Source organism: Vanessa tameamea, chromosome 8 (genome assembly GCF_037043105.1).
Source record: "Vanessa tameamea isolate UH-Manoa-2023 chromosome 8, ilVanTame1 primary haplotype, whole genome shotgun sequence".
NCBI classification, from domain to species: Eukaryota; Metazoa; Arthropoda; class Insecta; order Lepidoptera; family Nymphalidae; genus Vanessa; species Vanessa tameamea.
Window position 1 is genome coordinate 2,981,481 of NC_087316.1, and position 26,276 is coordinate 3,007,756.

A 26,276-nucleotide genomic window follows, 5' to 3' on the forward strand; every position below is an offset into this window, starting at 1 on the left:
TTAACACAATAATATCTATTCTTTACTATATACTTGCTAACAATTTACGATTCTAAATAAAATAACCATTATACTGTATTACAAGTGATTTTAATTTCGTCTAGGTATGCACTATACTTGTAAGTGTGCACTAACACACACACGTAAAACAAAGTTAAACCTTTAAATCCGCTTGCATTATTTATTCAAAAACAATGCCAGTGTATCCGCATTTAAATACCTTCATATATATAACAGTAGTGTGACAATAGTTTAACATCTTTATATATTTACATTCTTAAATTGTTAAACTCATAGTGTATAGGAGTTGTTTTCTTTTTCTCTCAAAAAAAAAACACTGCGATTGATACGGACCTTTCATAATATGGTAGTTTATAGTTTCAGTCCGGACGCTTTCCAAGCGAACGCTGCCAAAACATTAACAGATACACGAAAACTTCGTAGCAGAGATTTTAAAAATTAAAAAAAATATTTTTACAACAACTTTGTAAGTAAATCTAGTTGAACCTCTTTTTGTAACACAGTTTTAATCCGTGTCAAAACAAATAAACATACCAATGTTAAATGTTTCTGTAAATAAAAACTGCTGTTTAAACTTTTCAATTTGTATCTTAGTTTTAGTTACATATAATACGACATCATTGAACAACGCAAGAAAAAGCCCCGTGTCGCGTTAAGTAAGATTACATTACACACAATACATGCGGATACACTGGCATGATAATAATATTTATTCACATAATTATTTTAAAAAATTTCAAGGATTATTTTTTTGCCTGATCGAAGTCGTGACGTTACGTTTCATATATTATCAAACTATACGCATTAATATATAGTTCAGTTTATAGTATATTTATAAACCACAATGCATAATTAATTTTGTAGTTTTAATAAGTCACGTACCCATAGATAACAGATTTAATAATATCGTACTGTCCCCCATATTAAACACTCGATGACGTCAAAAAATACAAAAAAATATATGATTTAAGTTTCAATATATCATTCCGAATAATTTATAAAAAAAATAACGTATCAAATGAGAATAAAACCCGTTGTCTCGACCACTTGGCAAATAATTTCCAAGTATTTTCAACATTTTGCAGAAATTCGGTTCGCGCAACGGAGGATCCAATTTTCCCGTTTCAATGCAAATCCTGTTTAAACATGGCGACAAATACTCGACCACCGCAAACAATACACGTTGATCGATAAAACATACAGGGGAAATGAATAAAACATGATCGTGGGCCGCAATATAATAATTACACTAACTATGCATGTGTAGAAAATAAATCTGCCACAAACCAAAAATACACTAGACCGTTTCGGCTTACCTTAACTAAATCAAATGTTTAGAGACTTTTATTTTACTTATAATAATTATTAAGAAAATAAGATTAATGTTTATTTTATTGTTGACAGCGATGATGATAAGAATTGAGCGGCTATTTGATTAGCCTTTCAGAAACCCGCCGTATTGTTGAAGTCAAAAATAACTTTATTTATGTTTGAACGAGAATCAATAAGTCCAGACTCGTGATTAAATATTCAAGCCATCAGTTAAGACCTTCGATGATTTCGTTACGTTATATCAATATCATCTATATGATAAGACGGATAAACACTTGCATGAATAAATCACTATAAAAACCACGTCTTGACTTGTAAAATGATACAATTGAGCAATTGATAAAACGACAGGTATTCCCATCGTAATCGTTAAGGAGTTATGTATTATTTGTTTCGGTTTTATAAATAAACACACTCACATACCTACACATACGAAATAAAGTACGATACATTATTCAAAACTTTATAAACATGAGTTTGATTTTATTTAATTTTGTTTAGGATCTACAATGCTGTTTAAAGTTCTTAATAAGATTATTATTCAAAATTGGAACATTCATAATACTTTATATGGAACGTTCATAATAAATTAAGATTGGTATTCAAAATTGGAACTTTAAAAAATGTGAGTATCTATTCAGCCTCCATTGTTTTTGGTAGGTATGTTCCTCTACAGCCGATTGTTAACTAATTTGCTTAAAAAAGATCAAACGAAATTGCTTTCATTTTAATTAAAAAAAAAAAAACACCCATAAGGTTTTATTAAAAGTAGAAATAGGATTTCTCGCTTGTTATTTGTCACTCAGCGTACTATATAATTTGAAGAAATTGTTTATTACACGTAATGTGGTTTTAAACTACTAGTGTTTGTACAGTTGGTGAACAATTAGAGAACCGTAATTCAGGTCTGTATTAGTCAATCCCTTCACCGATTGAAAATTTGATTTCATATATATATATATAGTATGAACACTATACATAATCAAATAATCAGTCATTTTTTTGGGTCAGTTAGCGAAAGCGGGCAATACAAATCATTAGATATGAAATTTTATTTAGTTTTTTTTTTTTAAGAATAATAAATAAATATAATATGTGATTTTTGGTAGAACTGATACCGATTGTAAGCAATGTATGTATTCTCATAATCAATTGATTACTTACGTTCTCGTGTTTAAAGAAGCAGAGCATCTTCAGCTCGCGGAAGACACGTTTTGAAGAGACGAGCGACTGGAAAACGTTGGGCAGTTTCTTGAGAGCGACGCGGCGGCCATCGCGCGGGTCTGTCACTGCCCTGTGGACAATCAAACATAGACTTTTAGTATATTATAAAACGGTAGAATTAAATTTAACTAACTAAAATAAAAACAAATGAAACTCAATCAGGTACACTTTTACGTTAAGCACAAAGAAGCGGTTATACTAGCGATTTAATTCGCGACAATTGATATTTTATTTTATTATACAAAAAATATATCGTATTCTTATCTAAATTTTAAACTAGTCTTGTTTCGTTTACACCGATCCAGTTATATCTATGTAAATTTAAAAAAAAAAAAAATCAATATAAATACGATCTCTATTTTATAAAGCGATATACAATCTCGATTATTGCTTTATTCAATAATTTAATAAAACTTAACAACTACATAATACACATAGGATATATTAATTTAGAAATAATTACTTTTACATATAGAATTTATTGATTAGATTCACGTTTCATTTGTATAATAATCACGTATTACAAAAAAGTCTATCGTATTGAAATCATTAATTACAGCGTTGAGAACTCATATTATTTAAAAAAAAAAATTACAAATACATAAAGTATTTTATACTTCAAAAGAATACTGACTTTAAAAAACGAAATATATAAAAATAATAACTATTAATATTTTTTTATGAAAAACGGGCAAATGAGACACCTGATTATAATTAGTCTTCACGGTTCATAGACCGGCCGTTTGATATATATATATATATATATATATCTCCAATGCGCCACCAACCACCCTTCAAACCGTAACACAACAATAAAAACCATTGCTCCTTGGCGTTAGAATATATAATAATATTTATTCCACAAAAAAAAACATCTTTATAAACAATTACGTGGTTGATCTAGGACAATAAGTCTCAGTGTATAATAACTTAGTCATCAAACGAAACACGGTTCAAGTACTGGCTATCTTAGCTAGGCTAATTAAATAACCCGTGTTAAGGATAATCAGTCCTCTCCCCGAAAGTTGAAATAATTTAACATTAGAAATATCGTCCACAAAACATGTCTTATGTAAAGTGTTTGTAAATAAAATAGAGGAATGTTTTTGTGTGTAATTTTTTAAAATTATTTTTATTAATTAAAATTTGAATTGATTTAAAAATAAAATAGTTCAAGCATTTTTAAGTCCAATAACAAAATATATATTTAGATCTAAATAAAACAAATCATCACAATATATAAAAGAACTCTAAATATATATTCTAAATAACCTTCCGACCCTTACAAATAGAATTTAAACTTTTATAAAGAAAAAGTTCGGGTCGTTTCACAAAGAAAATAATAAGAGTTGAACACGTTCCGTTTCGACATACTGTTCGAGCGATACGAGACGACGATAAGAAACAACTTTTGAATTTGTTGAAATCATATATTTTCACAAAACGGATATATTCAATTTGAAATATTAGACCTAAATACAAAATTTTCATAAGGTATTTTTTCAAAGCTGCCTAGTGCCTATGGTCTACTGCTAAACTTATCTCATTATGATGCAGGTTCGGATGAATAGAAATATATCAGTCAAGTGTTATTTATGCATCAAAGATCATCATCGTAAAGCAACGTTATTTCTTATTTTGAGTATACATCTAATTCATTAATAAGCCTTTATTATTTTGTCACTGTGTGGTCGTATTTTTATTAAAATATTAATATAAATATTTTTGAGTTCGTTGCAGTTTTATTTAACTTTTCAACGAATGCAATTGAAATTAACGCACATGAAACAAGTTATTTTTTTTACAACTACATATAAGAAATTAATTTAATAGCAGCATAAAAAATAAAGGTTTATTGTAACGGAAAATTAATAAGTCATAAATTATACATTATTCAATTACCACTTATAACTGCATTTATTATTACTACTTATCCACCAAACCGTAACGAGATGATTTCGGTACAACTTCAAGCTTCGTTCCCAGCCGTGGGTCACGTCACGTATTCTAATCACATTATATACTACTACAACGTGCAAATGAATGCGATCAAAGTTCATAAATCTCTAAGTAATCGAGTAACAAATAACCCGAACAATCGAATCGAACGAGTTGTTTTTATCGATACGTAAAGTAATTGATATTGCACGCCATTATTTCGTCACACCCATATATAGCGTTGAATGCTAAAGTCCCGTTTCGGTAACATTGAAAACAAAGACAGGAAACGTTGAAGGGTCATAGAAGTTACGGCGGCGAGTTCAACAACTTTATTAAAAGTTTTTCTGTTCACGGTGACCGATCGATTTTTTTTTTTTATTTTATAACTTTGATTGATCCTTCGTCAGCTGTCGCCATACGTTTGATGTATTTTGTTGAAGGTTAGATAAGAATTCTGAAGTTAAAATAGGTAAGGTCTTCGCCTTAACCTCGGTAACTTTAGCGAGAATATTTTACGTTACAGGTTTTATTTCATTCAGTGTTCACTGGCAGAAGTGATACGATATTTTTACCATTACATTAGTAATGTAAAGTAGACGTAAGAAGAATTATTTATTATATAAAACCAATAGCAGACTGAGTGATAGAGAGCAAAGTTTGTTTATCTTTAAAATTGAATTTTTTATGCATTTTTAAGATAACTTCGGACAAACGGACAGACAAAAAATATGTAATGGTTGTTTCTGGTTCGGAATCACACACACATATGTCTACTGCTACCCAAAATATTCCTGCTAACCAACCATCTATACCAACATATTATACTATACTACACCAACCAACATTCAATAATAATTAATTTACATTCAAACTTTTCTCAAACAAACATAGAGTTCAAATAAACTACGAACATTTGAAATTACATCAAAAAACAAACATCATTCGAGACGAATTGTTCATTTAGGTGAAGAAGTTTAACGAAAACAAAAAAAAAAATTATGCATGTCAACATCTTTATTTACACAGCTTTAAAAACATTGCACCTTCCGTATAACGAATGGTAACGTTAAAAGGAAATCAGGTGGTATGTGTGTGCATTTGAACTTTATGGAATGTTGGAAACAATAGAGGAGAAATGGAATTAACTTAAGTGTTTATGGCTCATTGATGTTTATATAAGAACCAAATTGTAGCACACACAGCGGTACATTCAACAGTGCAGTAACCTATGTTGAAAAAGCTCGTCCAATATTTATGACAGGTACCAGGCTTGTGGAAAACCGGATGGTTCTAGTAAGTTGTGAGTGTATTTACAAACCACTGCTTATATTATTATCAATGCTCTACCAATTGAGGTATCTACGGTATTATATACTTTGTAATTACACTGGCTCACTCACCGTTCTAATTTAAAAACAGTTAAAAACACAAGCAACGTGTTAGAGTTCTTATAAAATTTAGCTTTTTCTTAAAACATATTTCTATGTATATATAAATTTATATTAAACATTACATTAGTACATTACTCAAAAAAATAATGTTTTACGAATATGTTTTTAAACACGTATGTAATGTTTCAAATGCACTCGTCATGATATTCAAATTGCATTACGTATGTATTACAAACGAGGCGGTTTCGACGAAATCAATTCAGAATTTTCAAATCAAGATCAGCTCGAATATACAAACCAACGTGCTTTGGACGGTTTTTTTTATCAAGTACTGATTTTGTTTTCAAATGTTATTCGGTTTTGAGATAAATGTATTTTGAAATAACAGGATTCCTTTTCAATTGTACTAATATAATTACGTGACTATATCATATTAATATTGTTTTCAGAATAAGGATATTTAAAAAATAAGATATATTTTAGGGCGTAACTCAGCTTATTCTCGTAATGTTCTCGTAAACTCATTTGTTTAGTTTAGAATGTATGTTAGTATGTTAAATACATTTAGCTTACGAAAGAAATACTAAATATAGTATATTAATTGTGCTTAACGGATAATTGATCACAATTAACATTCGGGATGCTGATATATTTATCTACGTCATAAAATAAATTATCAATATTTTTAATTTATTTACAAAAAAACTTATATGTTAGATAAAAAAAGTTAATATAGAATAAAGTAGTAGTACCATAAAATATTTGCGAGTTTATGATAACTGTTAAAGAAAAGTCCATGGTTTAAGACGATATTTGCTTAAAATAAAATAAAAAGTTCTTATATTACATTAAAAGTGTTAAAAGCTTAACATTACCAAATAGTTTAACTTTTAAAACTGACTCTCATAGGTGCCATACACGTCGCAGAATCGCTTTACCTAATACCTAACCTCAAAAACAACTAAAAATCATAACATAATAATTTAAAATACCATTGTAATGCTGGATGTTGAAAAGAAAAAGAAACATTTGAAATTGTATTTTTAAACGACATCGTTCGAGGGCATTGCTTTGGAATACATATATTTCGAGAAATAATTATTTTCTTTGTAAATCTTCGTTCAATGTCAAATGAAATATAACTAGAAAACAATGTTAAAGACGTTTTACTGTTATCCGATTACGTCACGGCGAGAAGGTTTATGCGTTTAGTATATGAATATTGCCGACATAGAGATATAAATTGAACTAAGAGATATAAATTTTTGTTATTAAAACCGATTCTTAGGAAAGATCACGTTACCAATTTTTATAATTTTTTCTCAAATAATTAATTTAACATTATGATAAATTTACAAAATAATATACATGAATTTTAATTAAAAAAATAATAATAACGTGTATCCAGAAGAAATGACGGAAATCCAAAAGTGCTTCGTATCGCTAAAGGCCGATCTTTTCGTAACCTTGCGTAATAAGATTTAATATTATTTAATACCACAAGGATATACACATTTAAATATATAAATGAATCTTTACTTTAAATTAATTTATTCGCATATAAAACTGAAATGTTTTCAGTGGAATTCAACCACTTTTAAATGAGTAGGGCATTCGGAAATGTATATTTTAATGGAAGACCGGCTCGATTTGGCAACGGGAGCCGAACACGATGTATTAGATAGGCACGAGGGATCCCACTGGATTCGCCCTCTCCTCTATACATCGAATTATGTACTATGTACTTTATATAAGACACGTAAAGGAGATGGAGGAAGTAAAAATATCTGCAGTACATTTCCTTTATTAATTTTAAATCAACGGAGACATTTCAAATTTAGAACTTCTCCCATAACACCTGTTTAGATTGCCAGGCCAGGGTTACACTCATATAATACTTTACTAGCCATCTATCACTTATCCTAATAGACGACTAATTCAGTGCGATACACCATTACAGCCATTTACAACAATACATAAACAATGAACAAAGTACACTTGTCTTACATTGGAAAAGTACAAAAGAAAACATAAACTAAAAGAAACAAAACTCAAGTAAATCTTTTATTTGGATACGGCGTTTTCGTCCAAATTTGTCACCTTATACAAAGTGAAATATAAGATTTATTAGCATCATTGACTAACGGATTACATTTTTTAAATACTTGGTGGTAGGGATTTGAGCAAGCCCGCCTGATTACCAGCCATTTAGTATTGTTGTGTTCCGATTTGATGAGTGAATGAGCCAGTGTAACTACAGGCACAAGGGCTTATTCTAAAAATCATAGCTCCCAAGGTTGGTGGCACATTGGCGATGTAAGAAGTGAGTAATATTTTCTACAGCAGCAATGTTTTGGGAGGTGGTGACCACTTAACATATGGTGGCTAATTCGCCTCTCCGCCTACCTATATTAAATGAGACAATAAGTAAGTACAGTTAATTCGGGTAACATTGAATACTGTTTGTGATTTATTTTATATTATCAGTAAGAGTTGTATGTGTGCACAACAATTTTATGGTTTAATTAGTGTTCTCATTAGCTTGTTTATCACACACAATAGAAAAAAATCATAAAAATGATGATTAACTTCCGAAAATTTAATCTCAAATCGGGGTTCAAAATTATCACGAATTTTGGGTAAATTTGAAAAAAAAACGCTTAGAAAAAAATTATTAAACAGTCTGTTTCATTTCATTCAAAGTTGCACTCAAATTCAAAGTTACCCGAAATGACTGTACTTTTCCGTTCAATTTAGGTAGATTTATGTATAATCCGAATTAGTAGTAGTACAATTAATTAAATCCTATAAAATGATTCAAAAGTGCTCTAAGGTCGTACTCGACTAACGTATACTTGGACGAACAATTCCCGATTGTTATATCATTTTTATGTTACCGCCCGTGTGTCGTCTCAGCCCGGCGGCAAGACAAACAGTTATATAATAAAAAGGCTAATACTTAAGACTACGACTCAACCAAATATATTTTATCTAGCAAGTTGAACGCCACTGTGTTAATGTTTGTTTATATAAAAAGAATAATAATTAAACATTCAAAACACACAAAACACATTTAAAATATAATTTCTATATACTCCCAACTATAGAACAACTAGTCGCCCGCGGCTTCGCTTGCATTTTAAGCTTATGTCCTCAAGTGTTTCGTATAATAAGTAGCCTATGACTATCCTTGGGAATCAAACTTGCTTCATTCTAAACGTCATCAAATTTAATTTAGTGGTTTAGCCATGAAAGCGTAACAGGCAGACAGACAAAATTACATTCGCATTTATAATAGACTTAATAACATGAATAAAGAGGAACAATGTAACAGAGAAACTAACAATGGAACCAACTATAATAATTTGTAAAAGTTAATAAAAAAAATAATACGAAACTCAATTCACAGAGGTGAAACTTCGTATCAGAGACGATTGATGTCGATAGGTTACAATCTAGAAACTTTTTAAGACAACTATATTTCTAGTGATAATGACTAAAATATCATCAGGATCGAATGCTACTTAAAACTCTACCATCAAAATTAACCCATACAAAAATCATACAAGTGCAATGGATAGATATTGGTAAGATTTTAGTAAATTTAACGTTTATCATGGTTTCCTGAAAGTTAACTATTCCTAGACGACCGCTTAGGGAGTATAGTAGGAGACAGTTTACAAATTACTTGCTAAGTCTAGATAGGAAGATTATTCTAATTTTAGTCATTGTTATTAATTCACCCGAGAGCGTTATTAAGGTCAGACAGCTTGTGTCAAATCAGGGTTAGGCGAATGAGTTAAGGACAAGATGCTTCAAACATAACCGTAACGAGTTGAAGATAAAATATTTACCGTAGTGTAACCTCCAAACCTTTTCTACTAATGGAGAGGCGGTTTTAACCCAGTAGTGGTTGATGTTCAGACTGTTACTTATAATCTTCTATAATCAGCATTATATTTAAAAAAAAATGTTAAATCTCAAAAATCAACTACGAATACAGAAAATAATTTTAAAAGTTCTTAATTACAGAAGGCTGATACAAATACCGTCTCTGGAGGCATCAAGATGAAAATACGTTGACTAAGCGATAATTTAAAAAAAAAACTAGTTTAATCAAAATGAAAAAAAAAAATATTAGTACACTAGATAAAATTTTCACCAGCACCAAAATTGGTATAAAAACTTCATTCTATCGTTCAAAAGGTGTGACCCACAAATACTAACAGGTGAAGTTAAGTACAAAATTATATGCGTAATAACACTACATCAAAAATCACTGAATCATTGCGTAACTGACACACAGAAATTTAAATGCCGTACCGTGGTGACCGAACACGAATCTATCGAATATCGCTAGTTCAACAATCATTGTATTATCAAATGCTAAATCTATACAAATATTATAAAGAAATTGTCTGTTCGATCGTGCTAATCTCAGGATTCGATAAAGTTTATGCATTAGAAAGTCCGTTTAATTAAGAAGGTTTTATAGGCTATATAACTTCACGCTACGACCCCGAGGAGAGGAACAGTAACCGTAAACACGAACCAATCCGGCGAACTGTATTGGCATTACGTTAATGAGATGCCACTTCGTTGTATACTCATCATATGTATGAACCAGGAATGCATAATCCTAATTTAATGTTGATGAAACTACGGGATACAGCTAGTTTCATATAGGTAGCATGGAATTCATACATTTAATTTCCAGATTTGGATAATTAAGCTCTCGTATAATCATGAAAATCATTGAAGATAAATTTCAGAGTATGAACATTAAACATGTGGATCATTAGATTTGTCACAAATGTCGCAAGTTCGAATCCGAATGGGTACCATGTAGTTAATTCAGATGTTCATATTACTTCTCGTACGTGGAGTACGAGAAGTAATATGAACATCTGAATATAAACCGCTATGGTATGGTAACATAGTATGCATAATATGTGAGATAAAATGTAGCCTTGCCAAACTGAGGTAGAATGGTGAAATTAACTCTTTGGAGTTTTTTTATACAGTCCCCGTCCTTAACAGAAGAGTCCTTTGTCCGTTTATTGTTATTATACATTTAATCTTAAATACTTAAATCGCTATCAATATTAATAACATATCTGTTAAGCCTTTTGAACAATGTTTGTTCGACTTGAAACTTTAAACATGTGTTGAGGTATATCGGATAATTCCTATCCTTTATAAGGAACAAGATTAAACTCTTATACTTCACAGAACGGAAATAAACATTCCTCAATGAAGTCCATCTATTGTAAGGGCAATATTGTTAGTTCACAACAAGAATTGTCTTCGAACCTTTTATCTGTGTGAATTCGAGCGTATAGCAGCAAAAATAAAGGACACATTACTTTATCAAAGATACTTCGTAGAACCGAAGCTGTTCCTCAATTTATCTATACATGTAGTATGAAATTGATTAAAAATATACAAAGTAACTAGTCAGGAGATATATATAAGCCGATATGGCCCAGTGATTAGAACGCGTACATCTTAACCGATGATTGCGGGTTCAAACTCAGACAAACACCACTGAATTTTCATTAATGTGTTTATAATTTATAATGAGCTCGACGGTGAAAAAAAAACGTCGTGAGGAAATCTGCACGTGTCTAATTTCAACGAACTTCTGCCACATGTGAATCCACCAACCCACACCGGAGCAGCGTGGTGGTATATGCTCCTAACCTTCTCTCAAAGGGAGAGAAGGCCTTAACCTAGCAGTGAGAAATTTACAGGCTGTTACTATACTCCTCCCACATTTCATCTTCTGTTTTCTTAGTTAGCGTCTATGTCCCGAAAGCAGTAACTATCCTAAATTAGTCACTGGCACTGAAGGAAGCCTATACCACTTCTAATGACACTGGCCCAATTTTATCTCATTCATTTGGGATAGGCGTAGTGTTTGTTATAAAAGAAAAAAAAAATCCTTAGGAACTCTTCAGCTGGTTCTGTTTAAAGCGCTGGACCCAATACCATCCATCAATATCAGCATGATGGATGCGCTTAACATTTCCCCTTACATTTTCCCTTAATCTGTTCTTTCCTGTTCGGATTGGAGTGGGGTGGCTGCTACTCTGATAGAGACCACACAGCATTATTATTAATTAATCTTTATATGTTCAAAAGAACATAACTAATCGCATAGCAAGAACTAAAGACTAGAGACTAGACTAGACTTAGTCGGAACGGGCAAAGTTTAGTTTGGTCTTAAAATAATATTAGCGCTGTAAGATATAATAACTATTTCTTAAATAACACCAATGGACAACCAAATTTGGGAGTTGAGATATGATGTTCCTAGTGTATGTAGTTACACTAGTTCAGTCACCCTTACACACACAACACAACAGTACCAAGTATTACTGTTTGGTAGTAGAATATTTGACGAGTGGGTCGTACCTAGATAGGCGGGCTTGCACAGAGCCGAACCTCTAACTAATTATATGTAGCTTCTTTACATAGTATAAAACAAAGTCGCTTTCTCTGTCCCTATGTCCCTTTGTACGCTTAAATCTTTAAAACTACGCAATGGATTTTGATGCAGTTTTTTTTAATAGATAGAGTGATTCGAGAGGAAGGTTTTTGTATATAATACATAGACAATATAGTTAAGTAACACTGATAATTTTAAAAGTTTCTAATGTGATGTCGTAAATTTATACATTTTTTTGCGCTTACATTGGAAACGCTGGCTGAACCCTACTAGATAGATCAAAATAATGTACTACAGAATTGTACACCTCAAAAATGTCTACAAAAAAGTCCGCGATGGTATAGGTCTATCTCTTAAAGATAGCCCACAATAACATTTTTTTGTCATTTATTTTTTACCACAAATATTGGCCAATTTTCGAAGCGATTTTAACCTATACAGCATTAATCCTTATCCAATTAGGTACCTTAAATAAATTGTGCACTCAATATAGATCAATATGGCCCTTTATAGCATGTAATTTAAATGAATATTTTCGAAGATATTACAGTTTTAAAACGCAGGGACATAGCGGTTTGTCTTTCCTAATAAGTGAAAACTGTGTGCGTTGTACCTATTTGTTATCACTATATAGTATAAAACAAAATTGTTGCCGCTGACTGTCTTTTTCTGTCTATGCTTAAATCTTTAAAACTATGCAACGGATTTTGATGCGGTTTTTTTTAATAGATAGAGTGATACGAGAGGAAGGTTTTTGTATATAATACATAGACAATATAGTTAAGTAACACTGATAATTTTAAAAGTTTCTAATGTGATGTCGTAAATTTATACATTTTTTTGCGCTTACATTGGAAACGCTGGCTGAACCCTACTAGATAGATCAAAATAATGTACTACAGAATTGTACACCTCAAAAATGTCTACAAAAAAGTCCGCGATGGTATAGGTCTATCTCTTAAAGATAGCCCACAATAACATTTTTTTGTCATTTATTTTTTACCACAAATATTGGCCAATTTTCGAAGCGATTTTAACCTATACAGCATTAATCCTTATCCAATTAGGTACCTTAAATAAATTGTGCACTCAATATAGATCAATATGGCCCTTTATAGCATGTAATTTAAATGAATATTTTCGAAGATATTACAGTTTTAAAACGCAGGGACATAGCGGTTTGTCTTTCCTAATAAGTGAAAACTGTGTGCGTTGTACCTATTTGTTATCACTATATAGTATAAAACAAAATTGTTGCCGCTGACTGTCTTTTTCTGTCTATGCTTAAATCTTTAAAACTATGCAACGGATTTTGATGCGGTTTTTTTTAATAGATAGAGTGATACGAGAGGAAGGTTTTTGTATATAATACATAGACAATATAGTTAAGTAACACTGATAATTTTAAAAGTTTCTAATGTGATGTCGTAAATTTATACATTTTTTTGCGCTTACATTGGAAACGCTGGCTGAACCCTACTAGATAGATCAAAATAATGTACTACAGAATTGTACACCTCAAAAATGTCTACAAAAAAGTCCGCGATGGTATATGTCTATCTCTTAAAGATAGCCCACAATAACATTTTTTTGTCATTTATTTTTTACCACAAATATTGGCCAATTTTCGAAGCGATTTTAACCTATACAGCATTAATCCTTATCCAATTAGGTACCTTAAATAAATTGTGCATTCAATATAGATCAATATGGGCCTTTACAGCATGTAATTTAAATGAATATTTTCGAAGATATTACAGTTTTAAAAATTGCGGAACGTAGCGTTTGCGGTGGTACCGGCCGGCCGGTGCGGCGGGAGCGTGCTATAGGCGCGTCGGATGCCGCGGTTCTCCCTGTAGCACTTTGAATTTAGCAGCAATCGGACGCGGTTATTATCGGAGCTCTCTAGCGATTGAAATAACAATCCATACTTCCATACTAATATTCTAAATGCGAAAGTAACTTTGTTTGTCTGACTGTCTGTCTCGCTTTCACGCCAAAACTACTGGACCGATTTAAATGAAATTTGGTACACAAATAGTCTAGAGCCTGAGAAAGGACATAGGCTTTTTATTTGGAAAAAGTGCTGTGAAGGGTTGAAAAGGGGGATGAAAGGTTGTAAGTTGTTGAAAGTATTGTCATGTTTAGAATTTTTAGAACTAGAAGCATAAAACTTATATTTTAGGCTGTACACTTATAAAATAACATAATATCATGACACCCACTCGGGAACGAATTTTGGATATTCTACCCCTAAATGGGTGAAATAGGGGTTGAACGTTCGTATGGATTTCTTTAAGTTAGAAACATTATTTTATTTTTGGGATACTGATTAAAAAGGAGTAGATACTTATTTAAGTGTTTCTGCATATTCTACCCCTACGGGGGTGATATAAGGGTTGAAAGTTTATATAGAAGTCCGTCATTTTTAAGATAGAAACATGAAACTTTATTTTTGGGATACTGAATAAAAATGAGTAGATACGTATTTAAGTGTTTCTAGATAATCTAACATTAAGGGGGTAAAATAAGGGTTGAAAGTTTTTATGGGAGTCAGCCATTTTTTAAGTAACAAACATGAAACTTTATTTTTGGGATACTGATTAAAAATGAGTAAATACGTATTTAAGTGTTTTTTGATATACTACCACTAAGGGGATGAAATAAGGGTTGTAAGTTTTTATGGAAGTCGTCATTTTTTAAGCTAAACACATGAAACTTTATTTTTGAGCTACTGATTAACAATGAACAGATACGTATTTAAGCGTTTCTTGATATTTTAGACCTAAAGGGCAAAATAGTTGTTAACATTTCGTATTCAGGTTAGTCTGGAAGTCTATCATTTTGAAGTTAGAAGGTCGAAATTTTATTATTGGGCTACCGATTAAATATGAGTTGATTCGCATTCTAAGGGTTAAAATTCATACATGACAACATACAATGTGGTATTCAAAGAGGTATTACATTAACGTAACATTTTAAATTAATTTGTAAATATATTCATATTCTACGCGGGCAAAGCCGCGGGTAAAAGCTAGTTATTTATATATATCGTTTAAAGTAGCTAGTATTGTATATATAATATGATATAACTTGTACTTCCGGCTACGCTTGTGTGGACGCTGCCATATTTTGAGTACCCTTTGAAAAAATATCGAAGAGACAATAGTGCCATCATATGGCGAGAAGCTAGCGCTATTGTCTCCACAAAGATCCCTCAGGACAATCTATAAAACGTGTTCCTTTTATAATCTTTATAGTATGTTTAATTTTAACTTCGAAGCTAACAATATATATATTTTTAAATCTATGTAGACTTTGTAATACATAATTAAGATAGACTTGTAATCCATATTAATATTATAAATGCGAAAGTAACTCTGTCTGTCTCGCTTTCACGCCAAAACTAATGGACCGATTTAAATGAAATTTGGTACACAAATAGTCAAGAGCCTGAGAAAGGCTACTTTTTACTGGGGTGAAATAAAGGTTGAAAGGTTTTATGGGAGTCAGTCATTGTTTAAGTTAAAAGCATGAAACTTTATTTTTCGGCTACCGTTTAGAAATGAGTTGATTCGCATTTAAGCGTTTTTGCATATTTTACGCCTAAAGGGAAAAAGTAGGGTTTGACATTTCGTATACAGTTTAGTCCGGAAGTCCGTCATTTTAAAGATAGAAGCATGAATTTTATTTTTGAGCTACTGATTAAAAATGAATTAATTTGCATTTTAACGTTTTTGGATATTTTACACCTAAGGAGAGAAATTGGATAGACATTTCATATACAGGTTGATTTGGAAGTCCTGTCATTTTGAAGTTACCGATTAAAAATTAATAAAAACGTATTTAAGCTTTTCTTTATATTTTACTCTTAAAGGGAAAAAATAGATGTTGACATTTCGTATACAGGTTAGTCTGAAAGTCCGTCATTTTTGAAGTTAGAAGCATGAAACTTAACTTTTGTGCCACTGATTAAAAATGAGCTGAAACGTATTTAAGGGTTTCTAAATATTCTACCCTAAGGGCTGAAATACACACCAATGTGGTACACAAAGAGGTCTTACGTGAACGTAATATTTTAAGTGAATTTGTAAATATATTCATATTCAACGCGGGCAAAGCCGCGGGTAATGGCTAGTAGCTAATATATTAAATAAAATTAGATGTGATTACTACAATTTTTTTTTATGATATGTTTAAGTATCTCAGTCACTATGTGATCAGTCGATGTGTTCTCGATATAGATGCAAACGTTTTTAATTACAGTTCGCTCTCAATAATATTATTATTATTATTAGCCGTTGATTAGATTTAAACCACAAATTCGAATTACACAGGTGTTAGCTGTTTTGATTATTACGTCTTAAAATTATACTTTTCACATTTGTATATAATGTGGTTTTATTATACATAAGCTCACATCATGAACACTATATTGAGATTCAGTAATAAAGTCTTATTCTTTTAAATTTAGACAAAAAAAACATATTGTCTTCAACTTATTCCAGTATTATTAAAAATGAAAAATTATATATCTATGTATGTATATAATAAGTACGTCATATTTTAATACCAAATAAAAATGTATACATTATGTACAATGCACTTCGCTTACACTCAGATTAATGTTAAAACTCTTTTTTTTTTTTCGTTTCAGAACTTTTAAAAAGTTAAAAGCTACAACTATCAAATCGTTATGACAGTTCCAGTTTCAAATAAGCCAGAATCGAATTTGAACTGTCAAAAATGCCCTCAACTGACAACCATGCCAAAGCTCGGTTAAAATGAATGATATGCTACGCCATTGTGAAAAAAAAGTGACGTAAATTATCAGCTAAATAACTCAAAGTTAGACATCACGATGTATTAGTTATAATATATCACACAAAATAAAAAATCTAATGTCTTTTGTCCAATGCCATTCGTACCTTGACTAGTGATTGAAAACTTTTGTAAAATTATAAAATGTTTTGTCATTTCTTTTAACATCAATTAATTAACTTTCACCAATTAAAAGACATTGAAATTGACCAATAATATATATTGAAATTGACTATACCTCACGTGATTATAAGAGTGCATTACACTTAAGCAAGGAGGGGTTAATTTCCGTGGGCGTGTAGGCGATCACGCTGCTATATTTATGGCGGCCGATATAAATCCTATACAATAGTGTGGACACGCTAACCCTCCACTTATCTCACGGACGCACAAGTTCCATGAGCTCTCGTTTCTTTGTTGAAAAAATAACCGCACTGCGATATATAATATCAAATAATTCGCAGACGTTCAACAATTTCGTTGAAGGAAATTTAGTATCATCTGCGGGTTTACGTATTTCTCTGTTTGATGTTATATCATTTGTAATGAAATCACAAGAGGAATGGTGTTTGAAAAATGAGTATAAATGCGACCTCCATGTTAAACATATCACACAAATATAACATATAACGGTTCTGGTAGTGGAACAGTTCTATACCTAATACTCGTATTATATTTTGATTCTTAACTTTTTTTTCAAACTCAAAAACTTGTCAACCTTCCGTGTTTTCAGTATGCCTCTAGTGGACATATAGTTGTTGTGATACACTTTTCCACGACGATATTTTAAACGTATTTATGTCAATCATTCACGACTGTCATAACCGATTTTAAATACAATTAATCAAACATCGCCTTAATTTGTAGTTTTCATTATAGATCATTAATATCAATAAGGAAATAAATACAAATTTATTGAACATTTCGTTTTCAACCACAAGCGTAACATTATTTTTTACAAAAAAAATGGTCAATTTGTTTGAACACCAGAAGAAATAACGACAATTCCTTCAACTGTTTAAGGCACCAGACACAATGGGAACCAAGATATTATCTCTCATGTACCTGTAATTACACTCGTCCTTCGGGACGAGAGAGCCATTCGAAAATTGGAACATGGTAATATGTTCAAAGTATTGCAGTTGTGTGAGTGGTACCCCCCAGACGAGTTTGCCCTAATCATTATCATCAAGTAATAATCTATATATGAATTGGAAAAACCAAACAGATATGACGAAAACGAATTTAAAAAAGAATAACACAACACTTAAATAATTAAGATCAGATCTGATCAAGACATTATGTTAAACGATTTAATCTGACCTTACGCAAGTGTTTGTCAATGGAACGATGAAGAAACAACTCAAATGAAAATTTAATGGATCAGCAACATCTGCGAAATCATGCGAAACGCAAGCGACCGCGACGTAATCGTCTGTAAAGCTACCATACATGAAATAACTACAATAAAGGCTTCAAACCGCTTGATTGTATAGAAATCTTCAATCCATTAATTTTGAATTGACTCATGAAACTAATATTATAAAGGCTAAAGTAACTGTCTATCTGTCTGTTCCCTCACCAGAACCGATTATAATAAAATTCAACATATGGGTAGACTGATCTGGATATGAACAAATAAATTAAATTAGATTTTCTGGAAAAATACCAGATCTACGGATGGAACAGGTTTTTTGAAACCCCTAAGAACGTATGAAAAATTTATTGCATGTCATGAACTAGATCGAAATATTATAAACTAATATAATATTTAAAACCAGCACCTATTTGTTTATAAATTGAAAGTGATCATAGACCTGCATATAATTGTTCGTGAGGTGGGAGGGGACCGCAGGAAGTCCGGTAGATCTGTGTCAATGTCGGCGTATCGGGGACTCGATGTTTTTGACACATTTTTTTTAGTCCGCCGTCACACTCAATGCCACTACGGCAGGTATTGCTCTCTTTATGAGTCACGAGTCACCTAGTTGAATGAAATATTGAAAAGTTATTTTGTTTTATATATTGAAACATCGAAGTAGTGACAGATATGACGCCACTGCTATTTCTCTCAAAGAATATTATAAAACAAAATCGTTGAAATAATTTCTTGTATCAAATTTTATTTCATAAGGAAGAATTGAATTCATACAATTAGGAAGGCATGGATGTTCAAGACTTACAATTCACATAATTAGTATATTGTAATGTTAATTAAACTGTACCTTTTATTACATAATTTCATGAATTCGTTCATTTTATATATCTCAGTTTATTACAGTTATCAAAAGTTTTCAATATAAACTTTGTTGATAGCTTATAAAATTCTAAACAACATTTCCTAAAACCATTTCATACACTTTCAACTTCGACTGTGTTTGTCTAAATTAAAACCGAAAGCAATTTAAAACACTAACGATAAAGACAGTCACTAAAAAGTTTTAAGTGTTGTCTTGAGTTAGTTCGAAAACTTTAGAACTGTTTTGTTAATAAATGAACTACTTACATATACGAGTAAATATATAAGCTACTTATAATCAAATTGAAGTTAATCTGTCTGGGACAAAGAATGACACCTAAATCTATACTAATTTGTATCATCAATGCTCTGTCTGTTTGTAAATCTTTCACGGCCTAACCACTAAAGAATTAAATATAATAAAATAATTTGGTATGAAGCAAGCAACCCCAAGGAAGGACCTAGTGACATGACAACCAATAGTATCATTCAACTAGAGCGATAACTAGTATTCTACATACTAAAAATCATCACCACGATGAAAACATCATAATAATCGGTCGTGTAATCTCAGAGACAACAAAGAGCCAATTCTTTTATGATTGGCTTATAAATATGGAGAGATATAATAAGGATGAATTCGCAAACAAGTATATGTGGAGATATAGAAAAATAACGGAATAGATATCGTGAGTTTTTCGGATATAGGGGAAAAATTGGATGGCAACGGAACAGGGTTCGTGGAGACATTACGACGATGCGTACGTTTTACTAATGGCATTTATGCGAAGGTTTTACGCCAGCAATGTAGATATAAACGTACGTACATATTTTGTGTAACCACGTATACGTTGTATAAATGTGTTTCCGAGCATAATATACTTTGTAATACAAAGTTATGGAACGTACTGAATTGGCCTTGAAAAAGCTCGGATCAGAGAGTAAGTATAGTTACGACTATTAAATCTTTTATCGTATATTTTATTTTATATATAAACATAGAGGGTCGATAAATGAATTAGAAATTATAGGACTTAAATGCCGTTTGAACGATTACCATGAAATATAAGATAGTAATATATATAATCAACTTTGTTGCAACTTGCCAACAGTAGCACTGCACCAGATCCACATTTATACCGATCGACCGAGCCGTAGAAATTGATATAAAAGTACCTACATTTAAGCACTTCGTATATTTAACGCAAATCGTATCGGATAATAGTTTACAAACATAAAAGAATCTAATCACATATCGGGCATCAGCTAGTATGATATATAAAAGTTATTTCATTTAGTTTGTTATAAACATGACGTCATATAACATTTGACATTCGGAACATATTTAGTAATATTTATGATTTACATCGCACTATATACAAACGTATAAACAGAGTAAAAGCATTACTCGCATTGGGCACCGTCCCAGTCAGATATTTTTTTATGATATCAAGTAGATTTAAAAACAGAGCTGGTTCTTTTTCGCAGAGAATCGGAATTTAGATTCAACTGGAAAATGCTGCTAGGATTAGTTCTACCGTTTCACACGGCCATGATTTATTTATTTTATCTTTTGTCACCCTAACTAATATTATTAAAGAAACGCGAGTTTGTTTGTTTGTTTGTTTGTGACGCTTTCTTCTACCAACTACTCAACCGAACATCATGATTGCTTATACGTTGCCATCGGGTACATAACAGGACAGAGTGACTAACACCTGCTACCTTCTCACTAGTGGGCGAATCTGCCCGGACTAGTGCATAAACAAAATATTATATACTGAAGTAATAAAACATAATTAACCTTGCATGGAATTAAACCCGCCATATTAATTAAAGATTCACGTGTTTTATCTACTGGGCGATAGTGGCTCGGTTTATATTTAGTGCTCGGATAGTAATACGATGTCGTAAGGCGCCGGCGCTTGACCTAATATAAAGGAATTAATTACCTCCCTGGGCTATGAAATCATCACAATAATGTGCATCTTCCCAGACTAGACATAAGCGTAGTTATACTCAACGGTACTCGATATAAAAAAAACGGTTTATTGTGGTTGATGGATATTGTTAATGAATATTAATTGAATATTAATAACGTACTTAATTACAACGCAGAACTACAGGTCACATTTATTCAAATTATATTTTTGAGTTAGTCCGTTCGTTACAGAAAGTTATGTAACTTCATTGTTACTGGTTAACGGATCTGACACATTTTACATGGTCGTCGGTACAAAATGCGGTCAAAACCGTAGCTATATAGACATTTTATGAAAATACCATTCAAATATTAGTATTTATATATTTTATGAATTTGTGATTTTCTTTTAAAACGAATCCCATTAAAATATAACATTTTAAAACTAATATTTTCTCGGGAAAACGTCGAAGAAAACCGGAACAAACTTGTGTCTGAAATCGAGTCTTCGTTAAACACAGTCTCGAACTGGGGCCGGCTAACCTAGTCCATTTCAACCCCAAAAAGACGCAAGTTTGCACGTTAACCGCCAAAAAAACACCATTCGTCATATCTCCACGATTTGAGAACATTCCGATAACCGCCACAGCTAGTATCGGAATACTTGGCGTTGATATTTCGAGCCTCGTTCAGTTCCGCGGTCAATTGGAAGGCAAAGCCAAATTGGCATCAAAAAAGCTCGGTGTGCTCAGCAAGGCAAGACAGTATTTCACGTCGGCCCATCGTCAAGACTCTACAAGGCACAAATTCGGCCACACATGGAATACTGCTCTCACCTCTGGGCGGGTGTTCCTCAGTACCAGCTCCTGTAGAGCGGCTCGAATTATCGACGATCAAGCTCTTTCCGATCTGCTTGATCCTTTGGCTTTACGCAGAGATGTTGGATCGCTCTGCATCTTCTAAATTATTTATCACGGGGAATGTTCCGAGGAATTGTTCGGCTGCTGAATTTCACCTTCGGACATCTCGTCAAAATTCCAAATATCACCCGCACCACCTAGATGTCCGAAAATCCACAACAGCGCGATTTTTAAGACATTTTCTGCCTCGCACAACCACTCTGTGGAACCAGCTTTCGCCGGCGGTTTTTCCGAACCGATACAACTTGGGAATCTTCAAAAAAAGAGCGTACTCCTTCCTGAAAGGCCGGCAACGCACCTGCAAGCCCCCCGGTGTTGCAGATGTCTATGGGCGGTGGTAGTCACTTTCCATCAGATGGGTCTCCTGCCCGTTTGCAAGCTCTAACATAAAAAAAAAAAAATTGGTGATGGCTAAGTTTGTTACATTAAATAAGTAGGAATGAGGAACATGAACGATTTTATACAGTGAAGATTAACTATTTAACTCAACAGAATTCTACCGTCACACACACAACAGTACAAACTATGTGTTTCAGTTAGAATGGTGAGTGAGTCAATATAATTATAGTAGATATAGCTATTTAAATCCCATAGTTAGCGGCGTATTGAGGTACAAGGCTGGTAGGTTTTATTCCGTTCAGTCCATTGTATATAGGCAGAGATTACCACTAAACATCAGGACGCATTTGCTTTTAAGGATAGAAAGGAATATCAGGTATTTTAAAAAATAATAGGAAGCCTTAAGCTACCTCTTCCAACCAACAACAGATATTAACGAAATAGTCCATAGAAAACGCGAATGATGTTTTTATAGCTCCGTAATTATTTCAATGTGAGAATAAAATAAAACGTCATCTATTTACGATAAAAATTGATGGATAACCATTTTATAACATTTAGCGAGCGTCCAAAACGAATACGAAATGCATTCGTGTTTTTACTGTTAGCTACATTTACGGTACAACGGGACGGAGATAAATATTGAACTTAAAGACCGAAGGATAAAGCATATTTTAGAAAAACAATGGCTCTGTTACGATTTTATAATCGGCTTTCAGTTGTGAACAACAATGGCCGATTCCGTTTATTTTTACTAATCTGCAATACAGCGGAAAAAGTGAAAGTCGTCAACATTATTCGACACTGTTTTTGTTCGAAGTTTGTTTCTAATTATTGACGTGACTTTTAGAATAATTAATTGAGATTATTTTAAACACAATAAACAATGTCCATGAATGTAATTTCACTCAAGACAAAAAGGATTTAATCGCCTTACAGTTTAATTCTAATTTTTAACTATTCCTTAAACACGTTCATCGTTTACATATTACCCGATAAAAATGATGAATATCGTTGTTTCTTTTTTTGGGGTCTCATACGAAAAACGGACCCGTATAATTATATATATATTCCCTTCGGTGTCCGTGTATCTGTCAGTCTGTCAAGACCCCTTTTCTTAGAAACGGTTTAAACTATATTGAATAAATATCGTGTACCTAAGATGGTTCACGGCTTCTTCAAAAAAAAAATATGACCGTTTAAAAGGCATTTGTACTTATGTAAATATTTTGGCAATTTTTGTGAACTAACATAGTTTAGATTCGTATGTAGGATGGTTTTATGTCACTAAGAAGTGTTTTTTTAATGTCATACGAAACTATAAGAATACGGAATACTGATAGTTGTTATTTTTTAATTTATAGAGAAAATATAGGCTGACTGAAAATTGGACTATCTGATAGTAAGCTCAAATGCTCCACTAACCTTGAGAACTAATATGTTGTATCCCTTTTACCTGTAGTTAGACTTAATCACTCGCCTTTAAACCAGAACACAACAATACTGAGTAAGTTTTCACTCATAAAACAAATGTACGCGAACGCCCAACGCCCGATGAATGGCATTTGCTATTTGACATTGCACTGTCAACCATACGACCGATGGTTTGTCAGAATACCTAATAATGTCTATATTCGAAGTGTACACGGTACCACATAAGAGAGCCATATGAATTACCATAGAGATACCACTCTGATGACCAATTCCGTGCACTAGTTCTTTAACGAAGACAAGCCAACACATGTATTCCCGTACTCATAAAATCCTACACAACCGGAGAGAGTTCAAGTGCAAGATAAAACGTGCTTAAAGTACAGAAGATTCTTAGCTAACTTTATATTAAGAAAACCGTCTGGAAAATAAATTAAATAATAAGTTATGAAACCTTACTTGATTACTTATCATGTAATTTCATATATGTTTTTTTTTTATCTCGTGATTTAACTACCGGCTAGAACTACTAGTATAACAACATTGCCGTTACTAGAACACCCAAAGTCGTTATAATTTGTGCCAAACGCATGCGGTATAGAAAAGGCCACTCGCCTATTTTTATCCACAGTGAACCTAAGTTAGCGCATATGGGTCTAGCTCGTCACCGACGCACGCCCTCATTTCACCTCTACGTGGGGCTTCGAACGATACGCCTACAATTTTAAACCTTATTTTTTACGTCGTACGAGCTAAACTTGCAATCGTTTTAATATTTCAAAGAGACGTGTTAATGCACTGTGACAGTATGATTCAGGAAGACATTTTCATTAATATGTTTTAAATTAATTTGTAATTAACTTTACGACGATAGCGTTCGTTATTTAACAGTTATTACCAATATATATATTTAAGAAAAATGCATACAGTGAGTGAGTCAGTATTTTAAACAGGCACAAGGGAAATATCTAGATATCAATGGTTGATGCCTGCTATTACTGTATTGATGGTTCAAAAAATAGTTTTCATCTGTTGCAGTAGTTACTTACCTATGGAGAAGAGTGGCCACTTCATAATAAAAAAAACATAACATAATCAGCCTGTAAATTTCCCACTGCTGGGCTAAGGCCTCCTCTCCCGTTGAGGAGAAGGTATGGAGCATATTCCACCACGCTGCTCCAATGCGGGTTGGTGGAATACACATGTGGCAGAATTTCGTTGAAATTAGACACATGCAGGTTTCCTCACGATGTTTTCCTTCACCGCCAAGCACGAGATGAATTATAAACACAAATTAAGCACATGAAAATTCAGTCGTGCCTGCCTGGGTTTGAACCCGAAATCATCGGTTAAGATGCACGCGTTCTAACCACTGGACCATCTCGGCTCACTTCACTATCCTCATATGTTCCATTAGTTCGTCAACCTTACTTACAATAACAATAAATATATATAAATGAGTCGAGATCGATATGTTCGAGTTAATAAACAGTTTACGAACATAAACATGTGCCGTCAAAAGAATATGCATGAACTTTTTTTTAAGTCCAATATCATATCATCCGCTATTACACAGTCAATGAATGCTAAATTATAAATTAAACGCTAAAAGTAATTAACGTGTTTCACATTATTATTATTAATCTATGCTAACTTGGACGTAGTAACGAGCTCAATTACAAAGCGTTCGTTTCGCAACGTGAAGTTGTTTCAACGTTATATATTACCTCTACGCATTGCTAATTTTACAAATGAAACTTATATTCTATGTAATAGAGAATCGTAACAACTTATAAACAATATTAGCAAATAATTTTTCCATGAAAAAATAAATAAACAATTCTACTTCTCTGAAATTATACGACATTATGGATATATTTAAAAAGAAAAATCAGCTTTCAATAAGAAAGTGTAAATATTATTTTGTCTCACTTTTTTATTTTAAATCATATGTAATTAATTCGATAGGAATAAGGAAGAGGCAAATTAAAACCTGTTAATAATTGTCTTCTTAGATATCATTAGTTCAATCCAAAATAAAATAATAGTCATAAATATACAAAGCTAAAACTCCCCTTTCATAGTTAAAACATCGAATTGTCGATAAACCTATAAGCAATACAACATTAGATATACAGAATATTAAAGGACGTCAAAGTTTGAAAGTGAATTCAGTAGTAACTTGTAAATTGCTCACGGTAAATTTCAATAAAACCACTGAGTAGTTGAGGAAAAGACTCAACGA

The 26,276-nt window shown here is 32.2% G+C and overlaps 1 protein-coding gene across 3 annotated transcripts in view; it reads right to left on the reverse strand.

Annotated features, from left to right (window-relative positions):
• The window catches only part of LOC113396243 (serine/threonine-protein kinase NLK), a 118,459-nt gene that overhangs the window by 45,418 nt on the left and 46,765 nt on the right, over positions 1 to 26,276 (reverse strand). For all 3 annotated transcript variants that reach the window (XM_026634116.2, XM_064215471.1, XM_064215470.1), the window contains exon 2: positions 2,518 to 2,647. In XM_026634116.2, the coding sequence (XP_026489901.2) occupies positions 2,518 to 2,647 (130 nt within the window). The remainder of the gene's footprint in view (positions 1 to 2,517; positions 2,648 to 26,276) is intronic.